Source organism: Tachyglossus aculeatus, chromosome 5 (assembly GCF_015852505.1).
Source record: "Tachyglossus aculeatus isolate mTacAcu1 chromosome 5, mTacAcu1.pri, whole genome shotgun sequence".
In the NCBI taxonomy this organism is placed as follows: Eukaryota; Metazoa; Chordata; class Mammalia; order Monotremata; family Tachyglossidae; genus Tachyglossus; species Tachyglossus aculeatus.
Genome location: NC_052070.1, coordinates 13370112 through 13394643, shown reverse-complemented (window position 1 = coordinate 13394643; position 24532 = coordinate 13370112). Strand labels below are relative to the sequence as shown.

The 24532-nt window shown below is 43.2% G+C and overlaps 1 protein-coding gene and 1 non-coding gene across 7 annotated transcripts in view; one reads left to right on the top strand and one right to left on the bottom strand.

Annotated features, from left to right (window-relative positions):
- DLGAP1 (DLG associated protein 1) overlaps positions 1–24532 on the top strand; it is a 1082148-nt gene that overhangs the window by 772942 nt on the left and 284674 nt on the right. For all 6 annotated transcript variants that reach the window (XM_038747081.1, XM_038747079.1, XM_038747080.1 and 3 more), the window contains one exon: positions 14286–14463. In XM_038747081.1, coding sequence (XP_038603009.1) covers positions 14286–14463 — 178 coding nt within the window. The remainder of the gene's footprint in view (positions 1–14285; positions 14464–24532) is intronic.
- LOC119929005 lies at positions 8597–8734 on the bottom strand. Its single transcript, XR_005451149.1, has one exon. It is a non-coding gene; the product is annotated as a small nucleolar RNA SNORA7 (small nucleolar RNA).

The window sequence follows — 24532 nt, the reverse complement described above, 5'->3', positions numbered from 1 at the left end:
TGTGCAAAGCACTGTTCTAAGCACTGGGGAGGTTACAAGGTGATCAGGTTGTCCCACGTGGAGCTCACAGTCTTAATCCCCATTTTACAGATGAGGTAACTGAGGCACAGAGAAGTTAAGTGACTTGCCCAAAGTCACACAGCTGACAATTAGTGGAGCTGGGATTTGAACCCATGATCTCTGACTCCAAAGCCTGGGCTCTTTCCACTGAGCCACGCTGCTTCTCAGTAAATACCAGTGATGAATGACAGTTTGAGCAAGACGAGACCTATGTCAAATCTTTCTTTACTCCAGTGATGTTAGGTCGAACAGGACACCTTTAAGTCAATCACAGGTGTTTTCTGAGTTCTTCCTCTTTGCAGAACACTGTATTAACTAATTGGAAAAATGCAATAGAATTAGTATATACAATCCCTGCCCTCAAGGAACTTAAAATCAAGCAGGGGATATGAAATTTTTTTAAAAAAACTACGAGTAGGGTGAAGCAATTTAGTATAAAAATATAATAATAACAATAATTGTGGTATTTGTTAAGCACTTACTATGTGCCAGGTACCGTACTAAGCACTGGAGTGGAGACAAGCAAATTGGGTTGGACACAGTCCCTGTTCCACACAGGGTTCACAGTCTCAATCCCCATTTTCCAGATGAGGTAACTGAGGCCCAGAGAAGTGAAAAGACTAGCCCAAGGTCACACAGCGGACAGGTGGCAAAGCTGGAATTAGAACCCAGGTCTCTCTGACTCCCAAGACTGTGCTCGATCCACTAGGCCACTTTCTCCGGTACCTTAAAAATATGTACATAAGTACTCTAACGTCGGGGGTAGGGTGAGTTCTTACTGGTGGTATGAGCTTAAGTGTATTGGTGATGCAGTAGGGAAGGCAAATAGAGTGATGAGATGAAAGATTAATCAGGGCAGGCTTCCTGGAGGACATATGATGTTCATAGGGCTTTGCAGATGGGGACAGTAGTGGTCTGTCAGCTACAAAGGCAAGATGGGGAACGATGATGATGATGATGTTGGCATTTGTTAAGCGCTTACTATGTGCAAAGCACTGTTCTAAGCGCTGGGGGGATACAAGGTGATCAGGTTGTCCCACGCGGGGCTCACAGTCTTAATCCCCATTTTACAGATGAGGTAACTGAGGCTCAGAGATGTGAAGTGACTTGCCCAAGGTCACACAGCAGGCATGTGGCGGAGCCGGGATTCGAACCCACGACCTCTGACTCCAAAGCCCATGCTCTTTCCACTGAGCCATGCTGCTTCTCACGATGTGACCGAGGGGTTGAAAGTGAGAAAGATAAGACTGAGGTAGAGAAAATAGGTTAGTGTAAGAGGAGTGAAGAGTGTGGCCTAGTTGTCGTTGAAAAAGAGCGAGAATAGAGAAGCAGTGTGGCCTAGTGGATAGAGCCTGGGGACTGGGAGTCCAAAGGACAGGGTTCTAATCCCAGTTCTGCCACTTATCTGCTGTGTGACCTGGATCAAATCACTTAACTTCTCTGTGTCGCCTGTCCCTCATCTGTAAAATTGGGGATTAAGACTGAGTGCCCTATGTGGGACAGGGACTATGTCCAACCGGATTACCTTGTATCTACCCCAGCGCTTCGAACTGTGCCTGGAAAATGGTAAGCGCTTAACAAATACCGCAATTATTATTATTATGAGTAGGTAAGTGGGGACAGCTGATTGAATGCCTTAGAGCAAGACTCAAATAATATGACCTAACAGCGGATTTGCTGAGACCCAGGGTCAGCAGACAGAGCAGCCTGGCAGGCATCCATCAGGAAACAGCTTGAATGTGAGGAAAATTGGGAAGTGTAAAATCAGCATTAGGTCTTGCAAAGAGCAAAGGGATCACTTGGAAACAAACAATCTTTATACCTCCAGAGTGGAAAATCGATGATGGGGGGCATTTAACCCTCCCTAGGCCTCTCCTATATAGATGAGATCTTACTGCAAGTCATCTAAACTGTAAGCTCGTTGTGGGCAGGAAATGTGTCTGTTTATTGTTATATTGTACTGCTTATTGTACACATTTAATATGCCTGTTTATTGATATACTGTACTCTCCCAAGTGCTTAGTAATAATAATAATAATGATGGCATTTGTTAAGCACTTACTATGTGCAAAGTAGTGTTCTAAGTGCTGGGGAGGATACAAGGTGATCAGGTTGTCCCACAAGGGGCTCACAGTCTTAATCCCCATTTTACAGATGAGGTAATTGAGGCCCAGAGAAGTGAAGTGACTTGCCCAAAGTCACACAGCTGACAAGTGGCGGAGCCGGGATTTGAACCCAGACCTCTGACTCCCAAACTCAGGCTCTTTCCACTGAGCCATGCTGCTTCTCAAGTAGTACAGCACTTTGCACAAAGTATGCACTCAAAAAATACGATTGCTTGACAGGTAATGTAGTTCAGTCATTCAATCATATTTCTTGAGTGCTTACTGTGTGCAAAGCACTTGTACTAAGCGCTTGGGAGAGTACAAAACAACAATAAACAGACACATTCCCTGCTCACAATATCTTCAAATAGGAAAGAAAATGCTCTCTCTCTAATATGTGTTGTTTTATCCAGTTTAGATAGAAGTCAGCAGAAGAGGGTAATGTAATGGTCCTAAGACAGCCGTGAATGGTATAGCACGATGGGGAAGATAGTGTAACATAGTGGAAAGAGCATGGGCCTCAGAGTCGGAGGATCTGGGTTCTAATTCCAGCTCTTCACTTGTCTGCTGTGTGATCTTGGGCAAGTTACTTCACTTCTCTTTGCCTCTGTGACCTCTTATGTAAAGTGGGAATTTAATTTCCTCCCTCCTTCTACACTAAGAGCCCCATGTAGAGCAGGGTCTGGATCTGATCTGATTTATCTTGGATCTATTTCAGTGCCCAGTTCTGTACCTGGCACATAGTAAGCACAGAACAAGTACCATAAAAAAAGGCAGAATCTTGACACCATCAAAACTGATTTTAAACAGTGCACATTTGTTCCTTGTGAGGGGTAATGCCCAATAATGATATTAATTAAGTGTGTACTATGTGCTGAGCACTGTATTTAACACTGGGGTAGCTACAAACTAATCCAGTCCCTGTCCAACGTGGGACTCACATTGTAAGAGGAAGAGAGGATTGTGATTGAATCTCCATTTTACAGATGAGGGAACTGAAGCCCAGAGAAGTTAAGTGACTTGCCCAGAGTCACCCAGCAGGCAAGGGGAAGAGTAGGGATTAGAAACACAGTACCTTGAATCCCAGGGCCATGCTCTTTCCACTATGTCACAGTTTTCCACTAATCAATCACTAGTATTTATTGAGAACCTAGGTGAGTTCAGTTAAGGTAGAAGACATGAACCCTGCCCATAAGGAGTTTATAATCTTAAGGAATAAACACAAAATAATTTACAATAAAGAGGAGAAAAGAGAAAGAAGTATTTAAACAGTAGAGGATGCAAATCGATATGAGTAAAAGTGAGATGGTGATTGAGAAGATTTGACTTGCTGAAGAGAAAAGTTTTGCAGGGAGAGCTTCCTGGAGGAGGTGGAATTTCAGAAGTGCCAATGTGAGTCAGAGAAATATCAGAGAAACTACTGAAACGGGATAACTCAAGTTTGAGCTTTCTTTAGCTTGAGTCCAAGTGGGATAGAAGTTGGGAAGTATACATGACCGTGTTTCCCCAAACCCTTTATTTCACATGAAAAAAATTATTGCTGCAATATATACCCTACTCCACCGGTAATAATAATAATGATAATAATAATAACTGTGGTACTTTTAAAATGCTTTTAAATATAGCCACTACTCAAAATGAGGAACATTTGTGTCATCAGTGATACAATAATAATCATAGTTAAGGGTATTTCTTAATATGTTATGTGCCAAATACTGCACTAGCTGCTGAGGTTAGTATTCATTCATTCTATCATATTTATTGAGCACTTACTGTGTGCAGAGCACTGTACTAAGGGCTTGGAAAGTACAGTTCAGTAATTATGAGAGGCAATCCCTGCCCACACCATTCGTAGATTGGACACAGCTCCTGTCCAAAATGGGGCTCGCAGTATAAGTGGGAGATACAGTAGGGGTTTTCTTTCCATTTTGATGAGGAAATGGAGGCATTTTCTTCCCATTTTGATGAAGAAGTTAAATGGCTTGCCTAAGATTACACAGGAGGCAAACAGATGGATTGGAGTTTGTATCCACCCGTAGAAAGACTCACTAAGAGTTTTGACTTCAAATCATGTCTGTGGGTTCAGACGCCTACCTCAAGCAGCACAATGTAATGGATAGACCACGGGTCTGGGGGTCAGAAGGACATGGGTTCTAATCCCGCCCCCGCCACTTGTCTGCTGTGTCATCTTAGGCAAGTCACTTCACTTCTCTGGGTCTTAGCTACCTCATCTGTAAAATGAGGATTGAGAACATGAGTCCCATGTGAGACAGGGACTGTGTCCAACCTGATTTATTTGTATCTACTCCAGGGCTTAGAACAGTGCTTGGCACATAGTAAGCACTTAACAAGTCCCATAATAATACATGCTAGTGAGCAGCCTCTCTCTCTCTGACACTGACATGGGCAGGTTCATTCAGTTCATTCAATCATATTTATTGAGCGCTCACTGTGTGCAAAGCACGGTGCTAAGTGCGTGCCAAGCACCCACACTTCAGGTCGTTAGGGATACGTGGATCACCTTCCCAGCATCTCCTTTCTGGAAAAAGAAACCAGATAGAATTGCTCTGCAGCTGTGGAAAAACAAGCCCTCTTCTCCACATGCAGTTAACAGCAGCTGTGGCCCAATTAAGACTTACTGGTGTTCTCAGAAGCACTCCCATTATTTAGAGAATTATTCATTTAGAAAAAAAATCCTGAGGGCATAAAACACATTTCCCTCCAGGATCTTTAAAATGATTTGAAGTTCAAATACACGCTGAAGGGGATGGAGATGGAGAGAGCCATTTAGTGGGAACACTCACACACACTGCTTGAGTTAAAATCCCAGATGCTGAGAGGGGATGAAACTCATTCTCTGCTGGTCAAACTGGGAGCCTGGGAGTATCTGATGGTTTGCAGATGTTATCCCCCTCCCCCGAAAAGATTCTCAAAAACCCTCTCCCATGTTTTTATTGTCAGTCCCATGTATCATCCCTCGCACCAAGTCCCTTGGAGAACTCATTTGCTCCCACGGCTTCAACTACCACCTCTAATGAGGATGATTCCCAAATCTACATCTCCAGCCCTTACTCTCTTCTTCTCTGCTGTCTCGCCTTTCCATCTGCCTTCAGGATATCTCCACTTTGATTTTCTACGGGCACCACAAACTTAACACATCCAAAATGGAACTCCTCCTCTTCCCACCCAAACCTTGACCTCCCCATGACTTTCCTGTCACTGTAGACAGCAACACCCTCCTCCCTGTCTCACAAGCCCGTAAGCTTGGCATTATCCTAGACTCACCTCTCTCATTTGACCCACATAATCTATCTGTTTCTAAATCCTGTCTGACCCTCACTAAGCTAAAATCCACCCTATCAGCTCCTCTTTCACCCGTACATTTGGAGAGACTCCCTTTATTCACCCTCCCTCAGCCCCACAGCACTTATGTATGTATCCTTCATGCATTTATTTATATTAATGTCTGTCTCTCCCTCTAGACTGTAAGCTTGTTGTGGGCAGGGAATGAGTCTGTTATAGTGTTATACTGTACTCTCCCAAGCGCTTAGTGCAGTGCTCTGCACACAATAAGCTCTCGATGTCATTGATTACTAAATTACTGGGACACATTCCCTTTCAATGAGAAGCTTCTACTCTAACAAATAGTAGATGCTAAGTAAATACCATGGACCCATTGAGTCTTTGAGAATCTACATATGGTACAAGAAGACTCTCTTAACTGGAATACTCCCCAGTAAATTGACATCCAAGGGATCAAAAAATATAGGTTGAGAATTGTAAGCTTGTTGTGGGCAGGGAACGTGACTACTATCTCCATTGTATTGACTGAGCGCTTAGTACAGTGCTCTGCACACAGTTAGGGCTCAATACATGAGATGACAAGGATGACAAGGATGACACAGAAGACCGTGGAGGAAATGAGGGCCAAGTTGGAGAAGGCCTCTTGGAGGAGATGTGCCTTCAGTAAAGCTTTGAAGGTGGGGAGAGTGATTCTCTGTCAGATATAAAGAGGGAAGGTGTTCCAAGGGCAGAGGCAGGACGTGGGCTAGAGGTTGGCGGTGAGATGGATGAAGTCAAGGTACAGTGAGTAGGTTGGAATTAAAGGTCTGGGTTGTGGAAGGGAAACAGCAAGGTGAGATGAAAGTGGGCAAGACGACTGAGTGCTTTAAAGCCGACGGTAAGTAGCTTCCATCCGATGCGGGGGTGGATGATTTATACCCTACCGAGAAAGTTCCTACCTCACCAAATAATCAGGAAGAGACTAAAAATAATTCGGATGAAAAGCATCCGAGCAAAGGACCAAGAACTGCAGAGACAAATCTCCCTGGCATAAAGTTCTGTTGGCACCAGATGATACCGTGAGGATGTTTGTCTTCATTTCCTCCTCCATCCATACAGTCATCCACCTCATTGCTTCCTTTTCCTTTTCCAAGAGAATCTCAGATGGGAGAGTTCAATCAGCAGAGTGGTTCAATCACTGCCAACCACGCCACTTCTGCCACAGGAAGGAAGCCGCCCTCCCCATCAGCTGCAGTTGAGAAAATACACCAGATCTAAGTGACTCATCGGAGATAACTGGTTCTCCATGTTCATTCCTGCTCGACTGGGCCCCCAGCAAACTGTCTGTAGGAAGCTCAGGAAAGGGAAACTGGAATTCTAGTGTCGGTCACGAAACAATCAGGGAATCAGCATGGCACAGTGGATAGGGCCTGAGGCTGCGAGTCAGAAGGTTATGGGTTCTAATCCCAGATCTGGCACTGCATGTCTGTGGTGAACTTGGGCAAGTCACTTCACTTCTCTGAGCTTCGATTACCTCATCCTCCCCGCTTTTCCTCTTCTCCTCCTCCCCTCCCCAGCACTTCGACCTGCTCTCTCTGCTCTACCCCCGTCCCCACAGCACTTGTGTATATATGTAGAAGATTGTGAGCCCATTGTTGGGTAGGGATCATCTCTATATGTTGCCAATTTGTACTTCCCAAGCGCTTAGTACAGTGCTCTGTACACAGTAAGCACTCAATAAATATGATTGAATGAATGAATATTTATTATTCTACTTATTTCGTTAATGGTATGTATATATCTATAATTCTATTTATATTGATGCTATTGATGCCTGTTTACTCATTTTGATGTCTGTCTCCCCCCTTCTAGACTGTAAGCCCATTTTGGGGCAGGGATTATCTGTATTTGTTGCTGAATTGTACTTCCTAAGCGCTTAGTACCGTGCTCTGCACACAGTAAGTGCTCAATAAATATGATTGAATGAATGAATGAAAGGCTGTGAGTCCTACAAGGAACAGGTACTGTGTTCAACTCGATTTGCTGGTACCCACCCCAGCGCTTAAAACAGTGCCTGGCACGTAATAAACGCTTAACAAATACCTTCATCGTCTTCTGTAAAATGGAGATTGAGACTGTGAGCCCCACATGGGACAGGGACTTTGTCCAACCTGATTTGTGTGTATCCACCCCAGTGCTTAGTACTGTGCCTGACACAAAGTAAGCACTTAACAGATACTATTATTATTATTATTATTGTTATTATTATGGACCTTCAGTGATTAGATACCATTTCCTTTCAACCCCAGGTAAACACCTTTCCCCAGTTGAGAGTTATGTGTCAGAACACTGTGGGGCTTTCAATGGAATTTGAGACTAGATTCCTTTTCTTATAATTTGAGAGGGATTTTGGGAACATTTTATTTATACTTCATTTTCCTTCAGATTGTCCCCTGAGCTCTCCTTTCCTCCCTTCTCCCACTCCCTTCTGCATCGCCCTGAACTGATCCCTTTATTCATCCCCCCTCCCAGCCCCACAGCACTTACATCCATATCTATCATTTATTTATTTACATTAACATCTGTAGACTGTAAGCTCACTATGGGCAGGGAATTTGTCAGTTTATTGTAGTGTACTCTCCCAAGCAGTTAAAACAGTGTTCTGCACACAGTAAGTGCTCAATAAATATAATAATTACTATAATAATGATGGAATTTGTTAAGCACTTACTGTATACCAAGCACTGTTCTAGGAGCTAATATATTTGGCTGTCATTGCCCACAGTGAGATTACAGTCTTGTTGTGTAAAAGCATCATCATTATCATCATCATCTTCACCTTCATCAGTGATGTGTATTGCGTGCCAACTATAAATAAAGAACTTTACTAAGGAAGGTTTTACAAGAGCATTCCAAAACCAAAAGACTCAGCCCCTGTCACTTTTGTCTTGTCTTATGCCATCGAGTCACGGACAAATCTCTCCCAGAACGCCCCACTCTCCATCTGCAATCGTTCTGCTGTGGATCCAGAGAGTTTTCTTGGTAAAAATGCGGAAGTGGTTTATCATTGCCTCTTTCCACACAGTAAACTTGAGTCTCCACCCTCGACTCTTTTCCATGCCACTGCTGCCCAGCATGGATGAGTTTTGACTTGTAGCAGATTGCCTTCCACTCGCTAGCCACTGCCCAAGCTAGGAATGGAATGGGTAGCCCTCTGCTTGACTCTCCCTCCTGTAGTCGAGGCTGGTAGAGGACTGGAAATTCTCCAGATGAGACCCAGAGAGGGGTTCCTGTCCCTCTAGGGGCTTGCAATCTATTGTTGGAGACAGGGAGACTTACATGATTTACCAATCGTGCGAGCTGAAGGAATAAGGATATAGTGGATAGTAGAGCAAATATATCAGGATGAGATAGATGAAATAAATAATCGAACACACAACTGATCATCCGTGGGTGTTTAAGTGCTGAAGATGGGTTCGAAGGAGATCTTTGAAGTTGAAAAGTGCTGTGGCCTGATGGATTTGAAGTGGGAGAGAGATCCAGGTAGGGGAACAGTAGGAGTTGAGCCAAGAGCAAGGTACAGTTGGTTGTGCTTGAGAGACCTGAAAAGTGTGAGTTGGTTAGTAATGCTGATCAGACAAGCAGTGTGGCTCAGTGGAAAGAGCACGGGCTTGGGAGTCAGAAGTCATGGGTTCGAATCCCAGCTCTGCCAGTTGACAGCTGTGTGACTTTGGGCAAGTCACTTAACTTCTCTGTGCCTCAGTTACCTCATCTGTAAAATGGGGATTAAGACTGTGAGCCCCACGTGGGACAAACTGATCACCTTATATCCTCCCCAGTGATTAGAACGGTGCTTTGCATGTAGTAAGTGCTTAACAAATGCCATCATTATTATTATTACTATAGATGAGGTGGAGTCATTGGAAAGAAGCTTCTGCTTGACATGGAAGCAGTGTAGCGTACTGAAAAAAGCATGATCCTGAGAGTCAGAGGACCTGAGTTTTAATCCCAGCTCTGTCACTTGCCTCTTGTGTGGCCTTGGGCAAGTCACTTCATTTCTCTAGGCCTCAGTTTCCTTAACTGTAAAATGGGAATTCAATATCTGTTCTCCCTTGTACTTGTACTTTGAGCTCCATCTGGGACAGGGACTGTGTCCAATCTGATTATGTTGTAACCACCTTAGTACTTAAACTGTGCTTGGCACTTAGAAAGTGCCTAACAAACATAATAATAATAATAATAATAATAATAATAATAATAATAATAATGATAATAATAACAATGATAATATGGAGGGAAATTGGAGACAAAAGAGGAGGAGTCTCCCTCAGTGCCCATATTTTTGGATATCCAGCGCTTAGAATAGTGCTTTGCGCATAGTAAGCACTTAACAGATACCATCATTATTATATAGTAGTCTAATTTGTTTTTTCTGGTGTTTGTTAAACACTTACTATGTGCCAATGAGAACTTGATGTTGACCCAGGATGATAACGGTTTAGGTGGAGATGAAGGGGCTTACAATTCCAAACAGGGAGTCCCATTTTCTGTCACATAACAGTGAAGAGAGGTGCCTACACCCTCAACCATCACCGTGTTGCCATCTTCCATTTGGGAAAACTCAACAGGGGTTAGGAGGAGGAGAAATGTTGGTTTTCTGAATGCTTCCCTCAGAGAACATAATCAGAAGCGTTGAGTGAAAAGTAGCAGTCCTTTCCTGTATCCAACAGTGTTTAATGTTGGATAATTGTACTTTCCAAGCACTTAGTGCAGTGCTCTGCTCACAGTAAATGCTCAATAAATACGATTGAATGAATGAATGAATGAATGACATTATTGTCCTCTATATAATTTGAGGCTAGGTTTTGAGTGATTTATAAGGGCAGCAGGCACCACCTTCTGTTTCAGAATTATTATTAATAATCATAATTATAATGGCGTTTGTTAAGTGCTTACTATGTGCCGGGTACCGTACTAAGCGCTGGGGTTGATACCGAGCAAATCAGGTCGGATGCAGTCCCTGTCCCACATGGGCTCACTGTCTCAATCCCCATTTTCCAGGTGAGGGAACTGAGGCCCATTCATTTGTTCATTCATTCAGTCTTATTTATTGAGCGCTTACTGGGTGCACAGCACTGTACTAAGTGCTTGGAAAGTACAATTCAGCAACAAATAGAGACAATCCCTACCCAACAATGGGCTCACAGTCTAGGAGCGGGGAGACAGACAACAAAACAAAATAAATCAGGTGGACAGGCATCAATAGCCCAGAGAAGTGAAGTGATTTGCCAAGGTCACACTGCCTTCCCGCTTCTCAAACTGCTTCTACCTTCCTCAGAGGAATGAGTAATTCAGTGAAGAAGTTGCATGACCTAATGAATACAGCACAGGCCTGGGAATCAGAAGGATCCGGGTGCTAAACCTAACTCTGCTACTTGTCTGCAGGGTGACCTTGGGCAAATCACTTAATTTCTCCATTCCTCAATCAATCAATCAATCAATCGTATTTATTGAGCGCTTACTATGTGCAGAGCACTGTACTAAGCGCTTGGGAAGTACAAATTGGCATCACATAGAGACAGTCCCTACCCAACAGTGGGCTCACAGTCTAAAAGGGGGAGACAGAGAACAGAACCAAACATACCAACAAAATAAAATAAGTAGGATAGAAATGTACAAGTAAAATAAATAAATAAATAAATAAATAGAGTAATAAATATGTACAACCATATATACATATATACAGGTGCTGTGGGGAAGGGAAGGAGGTAAGATGGGGGGATGGAGAGGGGGACGAGGGGGAGAGGAAAGAAGGGGTTCAGTCTGGGAGCCCCTCAGTTTCCTTACCTATAAAATTCCTCAGTTTCCTTACCTATAAAATGGGGATTAAGACTGTGAGTTCCATGTGGAACATGGACTATGCCCAACTTGATTAGCTTAATATCTACACCAGTGCTTAGTACAGTGCCTGGCACATAGTAAACACTGAACACCGTTAAAAAAAATGATTAATTATTTATCAGAGAAGCAGCGTGGCTCAGTGGAAAGAGCCTGGGCTTTGGAGTCAGAGGTCATGGGTTCAAATCCCAGCTCCACCAATTGTCAGCTGTGTGACATTGGGCAAGTCACTTAACTTCTCTGGGCCCCAGTTCCCTCGTCTGTAAAATGGGGATGAAGACTGTGAACCCCCCGTGGGACAACCTGATCGCCCTGTATCCTCCCCAGCACTTAGAACAGTGCTTTGCACATAGTAAGTGCTTAATAAATGCTATCATTTTTATTATTATTATTATTAATGATTAATTAGCCTGATTTGTAAAGAAATGATGCTGCCAGCCAGAATTATCAAGGTGAGCCATACCTTCCTGCTTGGAAGTCTTCTAGGGAGGTAAAAAGAATGCTCCACAGTAGAATTATCCCCCTCCAAATTATTCTTTTCTTGGAAATGCTAGAATTAGGTGTGACGGTTGACTCTGGTTCACTGTTGGTGGCAGTGACTTTTCTTTTGCTTTTCCATTTACCTTCTATTCATTCATTCAATCGTATTTATTGAGTGCTTACGGTGTGCAGAGCACTGTACTAAGCGCTTGGGAAGTACAAGTTGGCAACGTATAGAGACGGTCCCTACCCAACAGTTGGCTCACAGTCTAGAAGGGGAAGACAGACAACAAAACCAAACATATTAACAAAATAAAATAAATAGAATAAATATGTACAAGTAAAATAAATAGAGTAATAAATATGTACAAACATATATACAGGTGTTGTGGGGAGGGGAAGGAGGTAAGGCGGGGGATGGGGAGGGGGAGGAGAGGGAGAGGAAGGAGAAGGCTCAGTCTGGGAAGGCCTACAGATGAATGACTTTCATTTCTGCTGTCTTAATATGCAGCATTGATGAAATCATGACCTTCCCCGTTGCTGACCATGAAAACCTGGAATATCCTGATCAAGTATGAATATCTGGAATATCCTCATCAATTATGGAGGTGGTGTTATTGCTTTAGACCCCAGAGCAGCTGCCAACACATATTTATCATATGTATCTAAAGTCCGTGATGAGAGAAAACCGTAGGCTGTGTCAATTCTAGACAGGCCCCTATTTTTCTAACAGTGTGATTGTGATGGTTCTAAAAATGGAAGTGGACATTTCAGATGGCTTTTTTGTGTGTGTGCAATTTTCAAGGAGCATAACGTAATCACCACGAGAACGTTCTGCAAATGAAAAATATCCATGAAACATAACAAACGCCTTTTCTTTAGCAGCTGCTTGAATTATCCTTAAGAAAATTATCAAAACCGTTGCTTAGTACAGTGCCTGGCAAATAGTAAGCACTTAACAATCACCATAAAAATAGTAAAAACAGTGGTCAGATATTCCCATGTAACTCTGGGCCTTGAAATAGTCTACCTCTGACAGCATCCTGCATGGGTCTCTTCTATACCCCATTTGGGTCTATTCTATCTTTTCCAGTTTATCGATTAGTTGACCGAAGTTCCAGTAATTAACTTTAATTGGAATGTCTTTTCTAAACATATTAATTAATAATTGCCCTCTTATATGTTCTCAGTAAACTTACCATGGAGAGCAGCTCTTCAGGAATTACACTTTAGTTACTCTAACTTGAAACATTGCCATCAGGAGAAGACTCAATCATCAAGAATGAATTTTTCCATTTCCTTCTGCGTCACCCTGACTTTCTCCCTTTATTCACTACCTTTTCCCAGTCCCACAGCACTTTCATACATCTCCATAATTTATTCATTTATATTAATGCCGTCTCCCCTTCTGGACTGTAAGTTCATTGTGGACAGGGCATGTGTCTGATATATTATTATATTGTACTCTCCCCAGCACTTAGTACAGTGCTCTGCACATAATAAGCTCTCACTAAATGTGATTGACTTACTCTGTAAATAGCAGGTGCCCACTAATACCATTGATTAATTGATGGATTGGATTTTTTTAAAAAACTAAAAGTGTTAATCTTTGGAATCTCCTCTGAGTTTTGCTTTCCTTGATATAAACGTATATTCATTCATTCATTCAATTGTATTTATTGAGCGCTTACTGTGTGCAGAGCACTGTACTAAGCACTTGGGAAGTACAAGTTGGCAACATATAGAGACGGTCCTTACCCAACAGTGGGCTCAGAGTCTAGAAGGGGTAGACAGAGAACAAAACAAAACATATTAAAATAAAATAAATAGAATGTGTACAAGTAAAATAGAGTAATAGAGATACTCCCAGTTACCATTTTGGAAATGTGACTCAGGGGACTCTATCCATGGCATAGTGAATAGAGCACAGGCCTGCGAGTCAGAAGGTCATGGGTTCTAATCCCGGCTCTGCCACTTGTCTGCTGTGTGACCTCAGGCAAGTCACTTCACTTCTCTGGACCTCAGTTTCCTCATCTGTAAAATGGGGATTTGAGACTGTGAGCCCCACGTGGGACAGGGACTGTGTCCAACACGACTAGCTTGTATCCACCCCAGTGCTTAGTACAGTGTGTTGCACATAGCGCTTAACACATACCATACTTATTATTATTATTATTAACCAGAATTGGCCGATGCCTGCCAACGTGGAATGAGACCGAAGGGTTGGTGCTACCTCCCCGTCTTTCCATTTCTCCCTAAATAGTAGAGTAATCCAAGATGGCAGGAGGGGAAAAGCATCCACTTCCTGTCCTGGGGGAGAGAGGACTCCCAGTATTTCCTGATGAGAGCAAATAACTGCCCTCCCTTGTGACTGCAGAATCGATTTTAACATCTCTCACTCACTCAATAAATACGATTGATGATGATGATGATGATGATCTCTCACTCTTTTCCTCCAAGGATATCCAATGAACACTCACCCAAACTTCAGATCCGGAGCCACAGTTACTTGAGGGCCGTGAGCGAAGTCTCAATCAACAGGAGTCTGGACAGCTTAGATCCAGCCGGGCTACTCACGTCTCCAAAGTTCCGCTCCCGGAATGAGAGTTACATGCGGGCGATGAGCACCATTAGCCAGGTAAGTGGCATGTGCCGCTCGCACAAAAAAAACCAACCCCCAATCAGCACCTACTCTCTCTTCCCCAACTGGACATCATCATCATCACCAATCATATTTATTGAGCGCTTACTATGTGCAGAGCACTGTACTAAGCGCTTGGGAAGTACAAATTGGCAACATATAGAGACAGTCCCTACCCAACAGTGGGCTCACAGTCTAAAAGGGGGAGACAGAGAACAAAACCAAACATACTAACAAAATAAAATAAATAGAATAGATATGTACAAATAAAATAAATAAATAAATAGACTAATAAATATGTACAAACATATATACATATCAATCGACATGATTGACGGGCTGACAGAGCTGAAGAGAAATGATAATAATAATAACAAGAATTGCGGTATTTGTTTAGCGCTTACTATGTGTCAGGCCCAGTTCTAAACACTGGGGTAGACACAAGCTAATCAGGTGGGTGACAGTCCATGTCTCACTTAGGGCTCACAGTCTTCATCCCCATTTTACAGATAAGGTAACTGAGGCACAGAAAAGTTAAATGACTTGCCCAAGGTTACACAGCAGACATGTGGCAGAGCCAGAATTAGAACCCAGCACCTTCTAACTCCCAGGTTCTATCCAGTAGGCCACGTGGTATTTGTTAAGTGCTTTCTACGTGCCAATCACTGTGCTAAGCGCTGGGGTAGATACAAGGTCATCAGGTCCCACGTGGGACTTACAATTTAAGTAGGAGGGAGAAGAGGCATTGAATCCCCATTTTACAGGTGATGAAACTGAGGCATAAAGAAGTGCAGTGATTTGCCCAAGGTCACCCAGCCAACATGTGGCAGGGTTTTTCCACTAATCAATCAATCAATCAATCAATTGTATTTATTGAGTGCTTACTGTGTGCAGAGCACTGTACTAAGTGCTTGGGAAGTACAAGTTGGCAACATATAGAGACAGTCCCTACTCAACAGTGGGCTCACAGTCTAGAAGGGGGAGACAGAGAACAAAACCAAACATACTAACAAAATAAAATAAATAGAATAGATAGGTACAAGTAAAATAAATAATTAGAGTAATAAATATGTACAAACATATATACATATATACAGGTGCTGTGGGGAAGGTACACTAGGCTTCTCGTGTAACACAGTTGTTTGAGAGAAGAATATTTAAAAGCCTCCTAGATGGAGACAGTAAAGAAAACCTGGTTTTCCCATCATAAAGGCTGGAATCGGGTCAAATAACTCCACTGTATTCTCCGGTAGGTAAAGAGATGGGGTGTTTTTAGGATGGGGAGACACGGGCATATTTGAAAGCAGCGAGAAGGAAGCCACTGGAGAGCGAAGAGTTGAAGATGGCAGTTAATGAGGAAAGAAGGGAGGGGACAAGTGTTTGATAAAGTGTGAAGGAACGAGATTAGGTACACAGTTGGAAAGGGTGGATTTGGAGAGGCGGCAGGAGATCTCCTCTAGAAATTCTGCTGGGAAAGATGGGAGAGCTGAAGAAGGGGCAGGAGTACGGAGGGACAGGGGAAATTTTAGGGAAATTATCATGCCTGATAATGTCATTTTCTCAATAAAGTAGGTGGCCAGTTTATTAGGGACAAGAGATAAGGGATCTGGGGGAGCAGGGAGTTTAAGGAGGAAGTTAAAGTGTGGAACGACTGGTGAAGGTGATGGGCATGGGCGTCAGTAAGGATGGAGATAGAATTTTGCCGGGCAGAAGAGAGGTCAGAGTTAAAGCACGTGAGGATTAACTTGAAGCTGACAAAATCGGCCCAATATCTAGATTTTGGCCAGCAGCGCTCTGCAGCTCGTGCTCAGGAGTGAAGAAGGCGGACTGATCCAGGGCTGAGGGTTAGTGATACGAGATCGATGAAGGGCTGGGGGGCAAGTGAGTTGAGTTCAGTAGAGAGAGTGCTGTTGAGAGAGTCAATTTGGTCAGCAAGGGAAGGTAGTTTGGGACGGACATTGTCCCACCTGCCTTAAAGTCTAAGTAGTAGGGAGAACAGATATTCACTCATTCATTCATTCATTCATTCAATTATTTAATGAGCGCTTACTGTGTACAGAGCACTGTACTAAGTGTTTGGGAAGTACAAGTCGGCAACATATAGAGAAGGTCCCTACCCAACAACAGGCTCACAGTCTAGAAGGGAGAGACAGACAACAAAACAAAACATGTGGACAGGTGTCAAGTCATCAGAACAAATAGAAATAGAGCTAGATGCACATCATTAACAAAATAAATAGAATAGTAAATATGTACAAAGAATAGTAGATATGGAATACCTGTTTCTCAGATGAGGAAACAGAGGGACAGAGAAGTGACTTGACCAGGGTCACACAATAGACAGGGAAAAGAACCCAGTAAACCTTACTGTTCCTTCCACAATCCATGCCCTCGGGAACTACACCACTCTTCAAACAAAGGCCACCAAGTCAAGACTGGGGCTACACACCCGTAAATGGACTCAACTGTTTTGCAGATTTTTCTCCTAAATAGCATTAGCAGTAGCAATCATAATAGCAAAAGGATCCAACAACATTATGCATCCCTGTATCCAGTTTCTACTGGGCTTCTAGGGAGAGAGAAATGTCATGAGGCAGGAAATTGAGCAAAAATAACCAAATTATTTCCTCCTTCAATTCCTCCTAGGAATAAAATGCCCCTGAAAGAGACTGTGCTCAGATGATTTATAAAAGGCATTTCTTACATATCACATTGTTTATCCAGCTGTGGAAATTTATCTGGATTTTATACATTGAACAAATCTGTTCTTTGGCTGCCAAGTCCAACTAAAATCACTTCTTATTTCAGTACTTGAGGTTTCAATTTTTTTTTCTGCCCAGGGTAAAATGTATAGGTTAGGGAAGAGAGAAAGAGTTGTAAAGTGTAGATCTGTAAAGATGTTTGGTGATGAGCCCATCGTTCCCCAGTAAAATTGTTTTCTTTCTGAAAAGATGTTTGGTGATGAGTCCATCGTTCCCCAGTAAAATTGGTTTCTTCCTGAAGGGCACACAACCCTTATCTCTTTTCAAAGACTCATTTTATTAAGGTGTTTGTTAAATGCTTACTACATGCCAGGCACTGTACTAAGCACTAAGGTAGATGAAAGCTAATCTGGTTGGACACAGTCCATGTCCCACGTGGGGCTCACAGTCTTAATCCCCATTTTACAGAGAGGGAACTGGAACACATTCATTCATTCATTCATTCAGTCAGTCGTATTTATTAGGGTTTACTGTGTGCAAAGCACTATACTAAGTGCTTAACAGAGAAAAAAACTCATTCCTCAATTCATTCATTCTATTGTAATAATTGAGTGCTCACTGTGTTCAGAACACTGTACTAAGCGTTTGAGAGAGGATGATGTAACAATAAATGGGCACATTCTCTTCCCACAATGAGCTTACAGTCTAGAGAAGCAGCATGGCTCAGTGGAAAGAGCCTAGGCTTTGGAGTCAGAGGTCATGGGTTCAAACCCCAGTTCCGCCAATTGTCAGCTGTGTGACTTTGGGCAAGTCACTTCACTTCTCTGGGCCTCAGTTCCTTCATCTGTAAAATGGGGATTAAGACCGTGAGCACCCCCGTGGGACAACCTGATCACCTTGTAACCTCCCCAGGTCTTAGAACAGTGCTTTGCACATAGTAAGCACTTAATAAATGCCATTGTTATTATTATTATTATTATTAGAGGGGGAGAGAGACATTAATATAAATAAATAAATTACATATATAGACATAAGTCCTGTGGGGCTGGAAGGGGGCAGTTAATGAAGGGAGCAAGTCAAGGTGATGCCGAAGGAAGAGGAAAGAAAAGCTTAGTCAGGGAAGGCTTCTTGGAGGAGCGATGCCTTCTGTAAGACTTTGAAGGGGAAGAGAGTAACATTTCCCTACCAGACATAGCTTGATGGCTTGTTCGGCTGAAGGCATGAGGAGGTAGAAGGGACGTCATCCTTAATGGCCATTCCACACTGGAACATTCCCTAGCTTTTCCAGACTGGTCCTCCTTCCCTTCCCCACAGCACCTGTATATATGTATATACGTTTGTACATATTTATTACTCTATGTATTTATTTTACTTGTACATATCAATCAATCAATCAATCGTATTTATTGAGTGCTTACTGTGTGCAGAGCACTGTACTAAGCGCTTGGGAAGTACAAGCTGGCAACATATAGAGACGCTGGCAACATGTAGAGACGGTCCCTACCCAACAGTGGGCTCGCAGTCTAAAAGGGGGAGACAGAGAACAAAACCAAACATATTAACAAAATAAAATAAATACAATAGATAAGTACAAGTAAAATAAATAAATAAATGGAGTAATAAATATGTACAGACATATATACAGGTGCTGTGGGGAAGGGAAGGAGGTAAGAAGGGGGGGATGGAGAGGGGTACAAGGGGGAGAGGAAGGAAGGGGCTCAGTGTGGGAAGGCCTCCTGGAGGAGGTGAGCTCTCAGTAGGGCCTTGAAGGGAGGAAGAGAGCTAGCTAAGGCCCTGACGAGCTATTTATTTTGTTAATAATAATATTTTGTTTGGTTTTGTTCTCTGTCTCCCCCTTCTAGACTGTGAGCCCACTGTAGGGTAGGGACTGCCTCTATACGTTGCCAACTTGTACTTCCCAAGTGCTTAGTACAGTGCTCTGCACACAGTAAGTGCTCAATAAATGCGATTGATTGATTGATTGATTGATTGATTCAATTATCCTCGACTTACTCCACACCCAGCTCTCGGGCTATCCTCTGCCCAGTAGAGAAGGCAGAGATTCACTCATTCAGCTCATCCCCTCCCACTTCCCCTCACTGAACTCCTACTCCACTCCTTTAGTGCCAGTTTCCTCCCTGTGCCCCGATCTTAATCAGTCAATCGTATTCATCGAGCGCTTATGGTGTGCAGAGCACTGTGCTAAGCACTCCGTCCTCCTTTCCTCTTTTCCCCCTCCCTTCTGTGTCAACCTGACTTGCTCCCTTTACTCCTCCCCACTCCCAAGCCCCCCAGTACTTATGTCCATATCTGTTATTTACTTGTATACATTAATATTAATGTCTGCCTCCCCCTCTAGACTGTAAGCTCATTGTGGGCAGGGAATGTTTCTGTTTATTATTATATTGCGCTCTCCCAAGTGCTTAGTACAGTGCTCTGCACACAGTAAGCTCTCAATAAATGCTTTTGGCTGACTGGGAAGAGTACAGTATCACAATATAACAGAGATATTTCCTACCAACAATGAGCTTGCAGTGTGGAGGGGGAAACAGACATTAATATAAATAAATGAAATTACAGGTATGTACATGAGTGCTGTGGGGCTCAGGGGCGGGGGGGGTGAATAAAGGGAGCAAGTCCCGGCTCTGCCAATTGTCGGCTGTGTGACTTTGGGCAAGTCTTAACTTCTCTGTGCCTCAGTTCCCCCATCTGTAAAATGGGGATTAAGACTGTGAGCCCCACGTGGGACAACCTGATCACCTTGTATCTCCCCAGTGCTTTGCACATAGTAAGTGCTTAACAAATACCATCATTATTATTATTATTTAAGGTGGCCCAGCAGGGAGTGGGAGAAGAGGAAAGGGGGGCTTAGTCAGCGAAGGCCTCTGGAAAGAGATTTGCCTTCAATAAGGCTTTGAAGGTGGAGAGAGTCACTGTCCATCAGATATGATCTCGTCTATCTTGCTGCCCACCTCTTTCCCACATCCATCCCTTAGCCCAGAACTCCCACTCCATCCACATACACCAGACCAACACTCTCCCCACCTTCAAACTCACTGTGGTCAGGGAGCATTTCTGCTAGTTCTGTTGTATTATACCTTCCCAGGTGTTTAGTACAGTGCTCTGCACATAGTAAGCACCAGTAAATACCATTGATTGACTTACTGATTGATGTATGATTAAGGTCACATCTTCTACAAGAGGCCTTCTCTGATTAAGCCTTCCCTTCCCCCCCCGCCCACCAGATCCCTCTCCCTTCTGCATCCTCGACGCACTTGGGTCTTTTGAGGGGTTTTTCATGGTATTTGTTAAGCACGTATCACAGGCACTGGGGTAGACACAAGTTAATCAAGTTGGACACAGTGCCTGGCCCACTTAGGGCTTACATTCTTAATGCCCATTTTGCAGGTGAGGTCAGTAAGACACAGAGAAGGAAATGACTTGCCCAAGGTCACACAGCAGATACGTGGCAGAGTCGGGATTAGATCCCAGGTCCTTCTGACTTCCAGACTTGTGCTCCATCCGCTGGCCCGTGCTGAGTCTCTATGACCTGTGACTTAATAATAATAATGATGGCATTTATTAAGCTCTTACTGTGTGCAAAGCACTGTTCTAAGCACTGGAGAGGTTACAAGGTGATCAGGTTGTCCCACGGGGAGCTCACAGTCTTAATCCCCATTTTACAGATGAGGGAACTGAGGCCCAGAGAAGTGAAGTGACTTGCCCAAAGTCACACAGCTGACAAGTGGCGGAGCCGGGATTTGAACCCACGACCTCTGACTCCAAAGCCCGGGCTCTTTCCACTGAGCCACGCTGCTTCTCTTCTGTTATCTGTGACCTTTGGGTATTTGACATTTGCCCCAACTTCAACTCCACAGCACTTACGTACATATCTTTAATCAATCAATCAATCAATAGTATTTATTGAGCGCTTACTGTGTGCAGAGCACTGTACTAAGCACTTGGGAAATACAAGTTGGCAACATATAGAGACAGTCCCTACCCAACAGTGGGCTCACAGTCTAGAAGGGGGAGACAGAAAACAAAACCAAACATATTAACAAAATAAAATAAATAGAATAGATATGTACAAGTAAAATAAATAAATAGAGTAATAAATATGTACAAACGTATATCCATATATACAGGCGCTGTGGGGAAGGGAAGGAGGTAAGGTATATCTTTAAACTAGATATAATAAATTGCTTATTTATATTAACGCCTGTCTTCCCCTCTGGACTGTAAATTTCCTGTGGGCAGGGAATACCTCTGCTAACGTTGTTGTATTGTATTTTCCCAAGAGCTTAGTAGAGTGCTCTGCACATAGTAAGTGCTTAATAAATGCTATTGATTTTAGGTTGGTGGTGTGGCCTTCATGATTATCTTCTTCAAATGCTGTCGAGTCATTTCCAAACCAAAGCGATGCCATAGACCCCCCCCCACCCCAACTCCATAACATCCCATCCTCTGCTGTAAATTCATCCCGGTGGGTGTATCCGTAGAGTTTTCTTGGTAAAGATACGACTAGACTGTGAGCCCACTGTTGGGTAAGGACCGTCTCTATATGTTGCCAACTTGTACTTCCCAAGTGCTTAGTACAGTGCTCTGTAAACAGTAAGCGCTCGATAAATACGACTGAATGAAAGTGTTTTTATCACTGTCTTCCTCCGCACAGTAAAAACTTGCATCTCTGCCATTGTCTTTGATGAACGTTTTGATCACTCGTTCATCTGCCTTTGACCCTTTTCCATGCCGCTGCTGCTCAGCACAGGTGAATCAACTTTGATGCTTTGGCTTAGACCTTTCCATTATGGATAACCTTGTAAGGCCTAGCTCTAAGCTTCATCTGTGCACGCAAACTCTCCGGCCACGATAAGGTGTCAATTCATATCTTTAGTTGTAGGAAATCTGGAGATCATGAGTTCTAATCCTGGCTCCACCACTTGTCAGCTCTGTGACCTTGGGCAAGTCGCTTCGCTTCTCTGGGCCTCAGTGACCTCATCTGTAAAATGGAGATTAAGACTCTAAGCCCCACATGGGACAATCTGATTACCTTGTGTCTACCCCAGCGCTTAGCACGGTGTTGGCACATAGTAAGCGCTTAACAAATACCAACATTATAAACAGACACATCGTGGTACAGCGTTTCCCATCTAAAGCCCCAGAATGAGCCCCCCCTTTCCTCTTCTACCCCTCCCCATCGCCTCTACTCCCTCCCTCTCCTCTACCCCCGTCCCCGCCCCACAGCACTTGTGTCTATCTGTACATATTTATAATTATAATTCCATTTATTTTTATTAATGATGTGACTATATAATAATGGGATTTGTTAAGTGCTTACTATGTGCAAAGCAGTGTTTTAAGCTCTGGGGGGGAATACAAGGTAATCAGGCTGTCCCACATGGGGCTCACAGTCTCAATCCCCATTTTACAGATGAGGTAACTGAAGCACAGAGAAGTTAAGTGACTTGCCCAAAGTCACACAACTGATAAGTGGCAGAGTCGGGATTAGAACCCATGACCTCTGAGTCCCAAGCCCGGGCTCTTTCCACTGAGCCATGCTGCTCCACTAATACTTTCTATCTAATGCTCTCTAATGCGATCTAATGCTACCTATCATTCTATTTATTTATAATGACGTTACTGATGCCTGTTTACTTGTTTTGATGTCTGTCTTCCCCCTTCTAGACAGTGAGCCCATTGTGGGCAGGGATTGTCTCTCTTTGTTACTGAATTGTACTTCCCAGACACTTAGTACAGTGCTCTGCACACAGTAAGCACCCAATAAATATGATTGAATGAATGTTAATGGTCTTTTTTGCCAAGGTAAATCGTATGGAGATTTTTTTCAGCCAAAAGAAGGGCCCTGTCTTGTTCAACAACAATTTTTGGCAGATTTAGGAATCATCTCAACTGCATTTTCCCAAGCATCCATTAGTGCAAGGAGCTCCCCCAACCCCTGAAATAATCTTTCGGGAGAAAACCCATCAGAAGCACAGGGAAAAACATAATCCACTGTTGACACCGCCAGAGTAAAAAGTTGTGAATTCTAGCCCAGAAAGCGATACCTGACACAATTCTAGAGTGTGGCCTAGTGGAAAGAGCACAAACCTGAGAGTCAGAAGACCTGGCTCTAATCGGCTCTGCCACTTACCTACTGTGTTACCTTGGACAAGTCACTTCACTTCTCTGTGCCTCCGTTCCCTCCTCTGCAAAATGGGGACTGAATACCTGATTTCCTTCTTACTTAGACTGTGAGCTCCATGTGGGACATGATTATCTTATATCTACCCCAGCACATAATACAGTACTTCGCACATATTAAGTGCTAAATAAACACCACAGTTACTATTTTCATTATTATTATTATTATTATTATTATTATTATTCATTCAATCATATTTAATGAGTGCTTAGTGCAGAGCACTGTACTAAGTGCTTGGAAAGTACAATACAGCAATAAAGAGAGACAATCCCTGCCCAGAATGGGCTTACAGTCTAGATGAGGGGAGATATTATTCTCTATTGGGTCTGTGACTGAAATAAACATTTCTTAGCAGATAGTTCACCTGTGTTCATGAGTATACACAGCTGGGGCTTGAAGCATTCATTCTTTCAATTGTATTTATTGAGCGCTTACTGTGTGCAGAGCACTGTACTAAGCACTTGGGAGTACAAGTTGGCAACATAAGCAGTGTGGGCTAATCAATCAATCAATCAATCGTATTTACTGAGCGCTTACTGTGTGCAGAGCACTGTACTAAGCGCTTGGGAAGTACAAGTTGGCAACATATAGAGACAGTCCCTACCCAACAGTGGGCTCACAGTCTAAAAGGGGGAGACAGAGAACAAAACCAAACATACTAACAAAATAAAATAAATAGAATAGATATGTACAAGCAAAATGAATAAATAAATAGAGTAATAAATATGTGCAAACATATATACATATATACAGGAAATGGAAAAAGCACGCACCTGGGAGGGAGGAGATGTGACTCTAATCCCATCGGTGTGGCCTAGTGGCTAGAGCCCAGGCTTGGGAGTCAGAGGACCCAGATTCTAATCCCAGCTCTGTCACTTTCATTCATTCATTCAATCATATTTATTGAGCGCTTACTGTGTGCAGAGCGCTGCACTAAGCGCTTGGGAACCACAAGTCGGCAACATATAGAGACAGTCCCTACCCAACAACAAACTTGTCTGCTGTTTGACCTTGGGCAAGTAACTTCACTGCACCTCAGTTATCTCATCTGTAAAATGGGGGCTAAGATTGTAAACCCCATGTGGGACAGGGACTGTGTCCAACCCAATTTTCAGATATCCACCCCAGTGCTTAGCATACTACCTGGCAAAATAGTAAA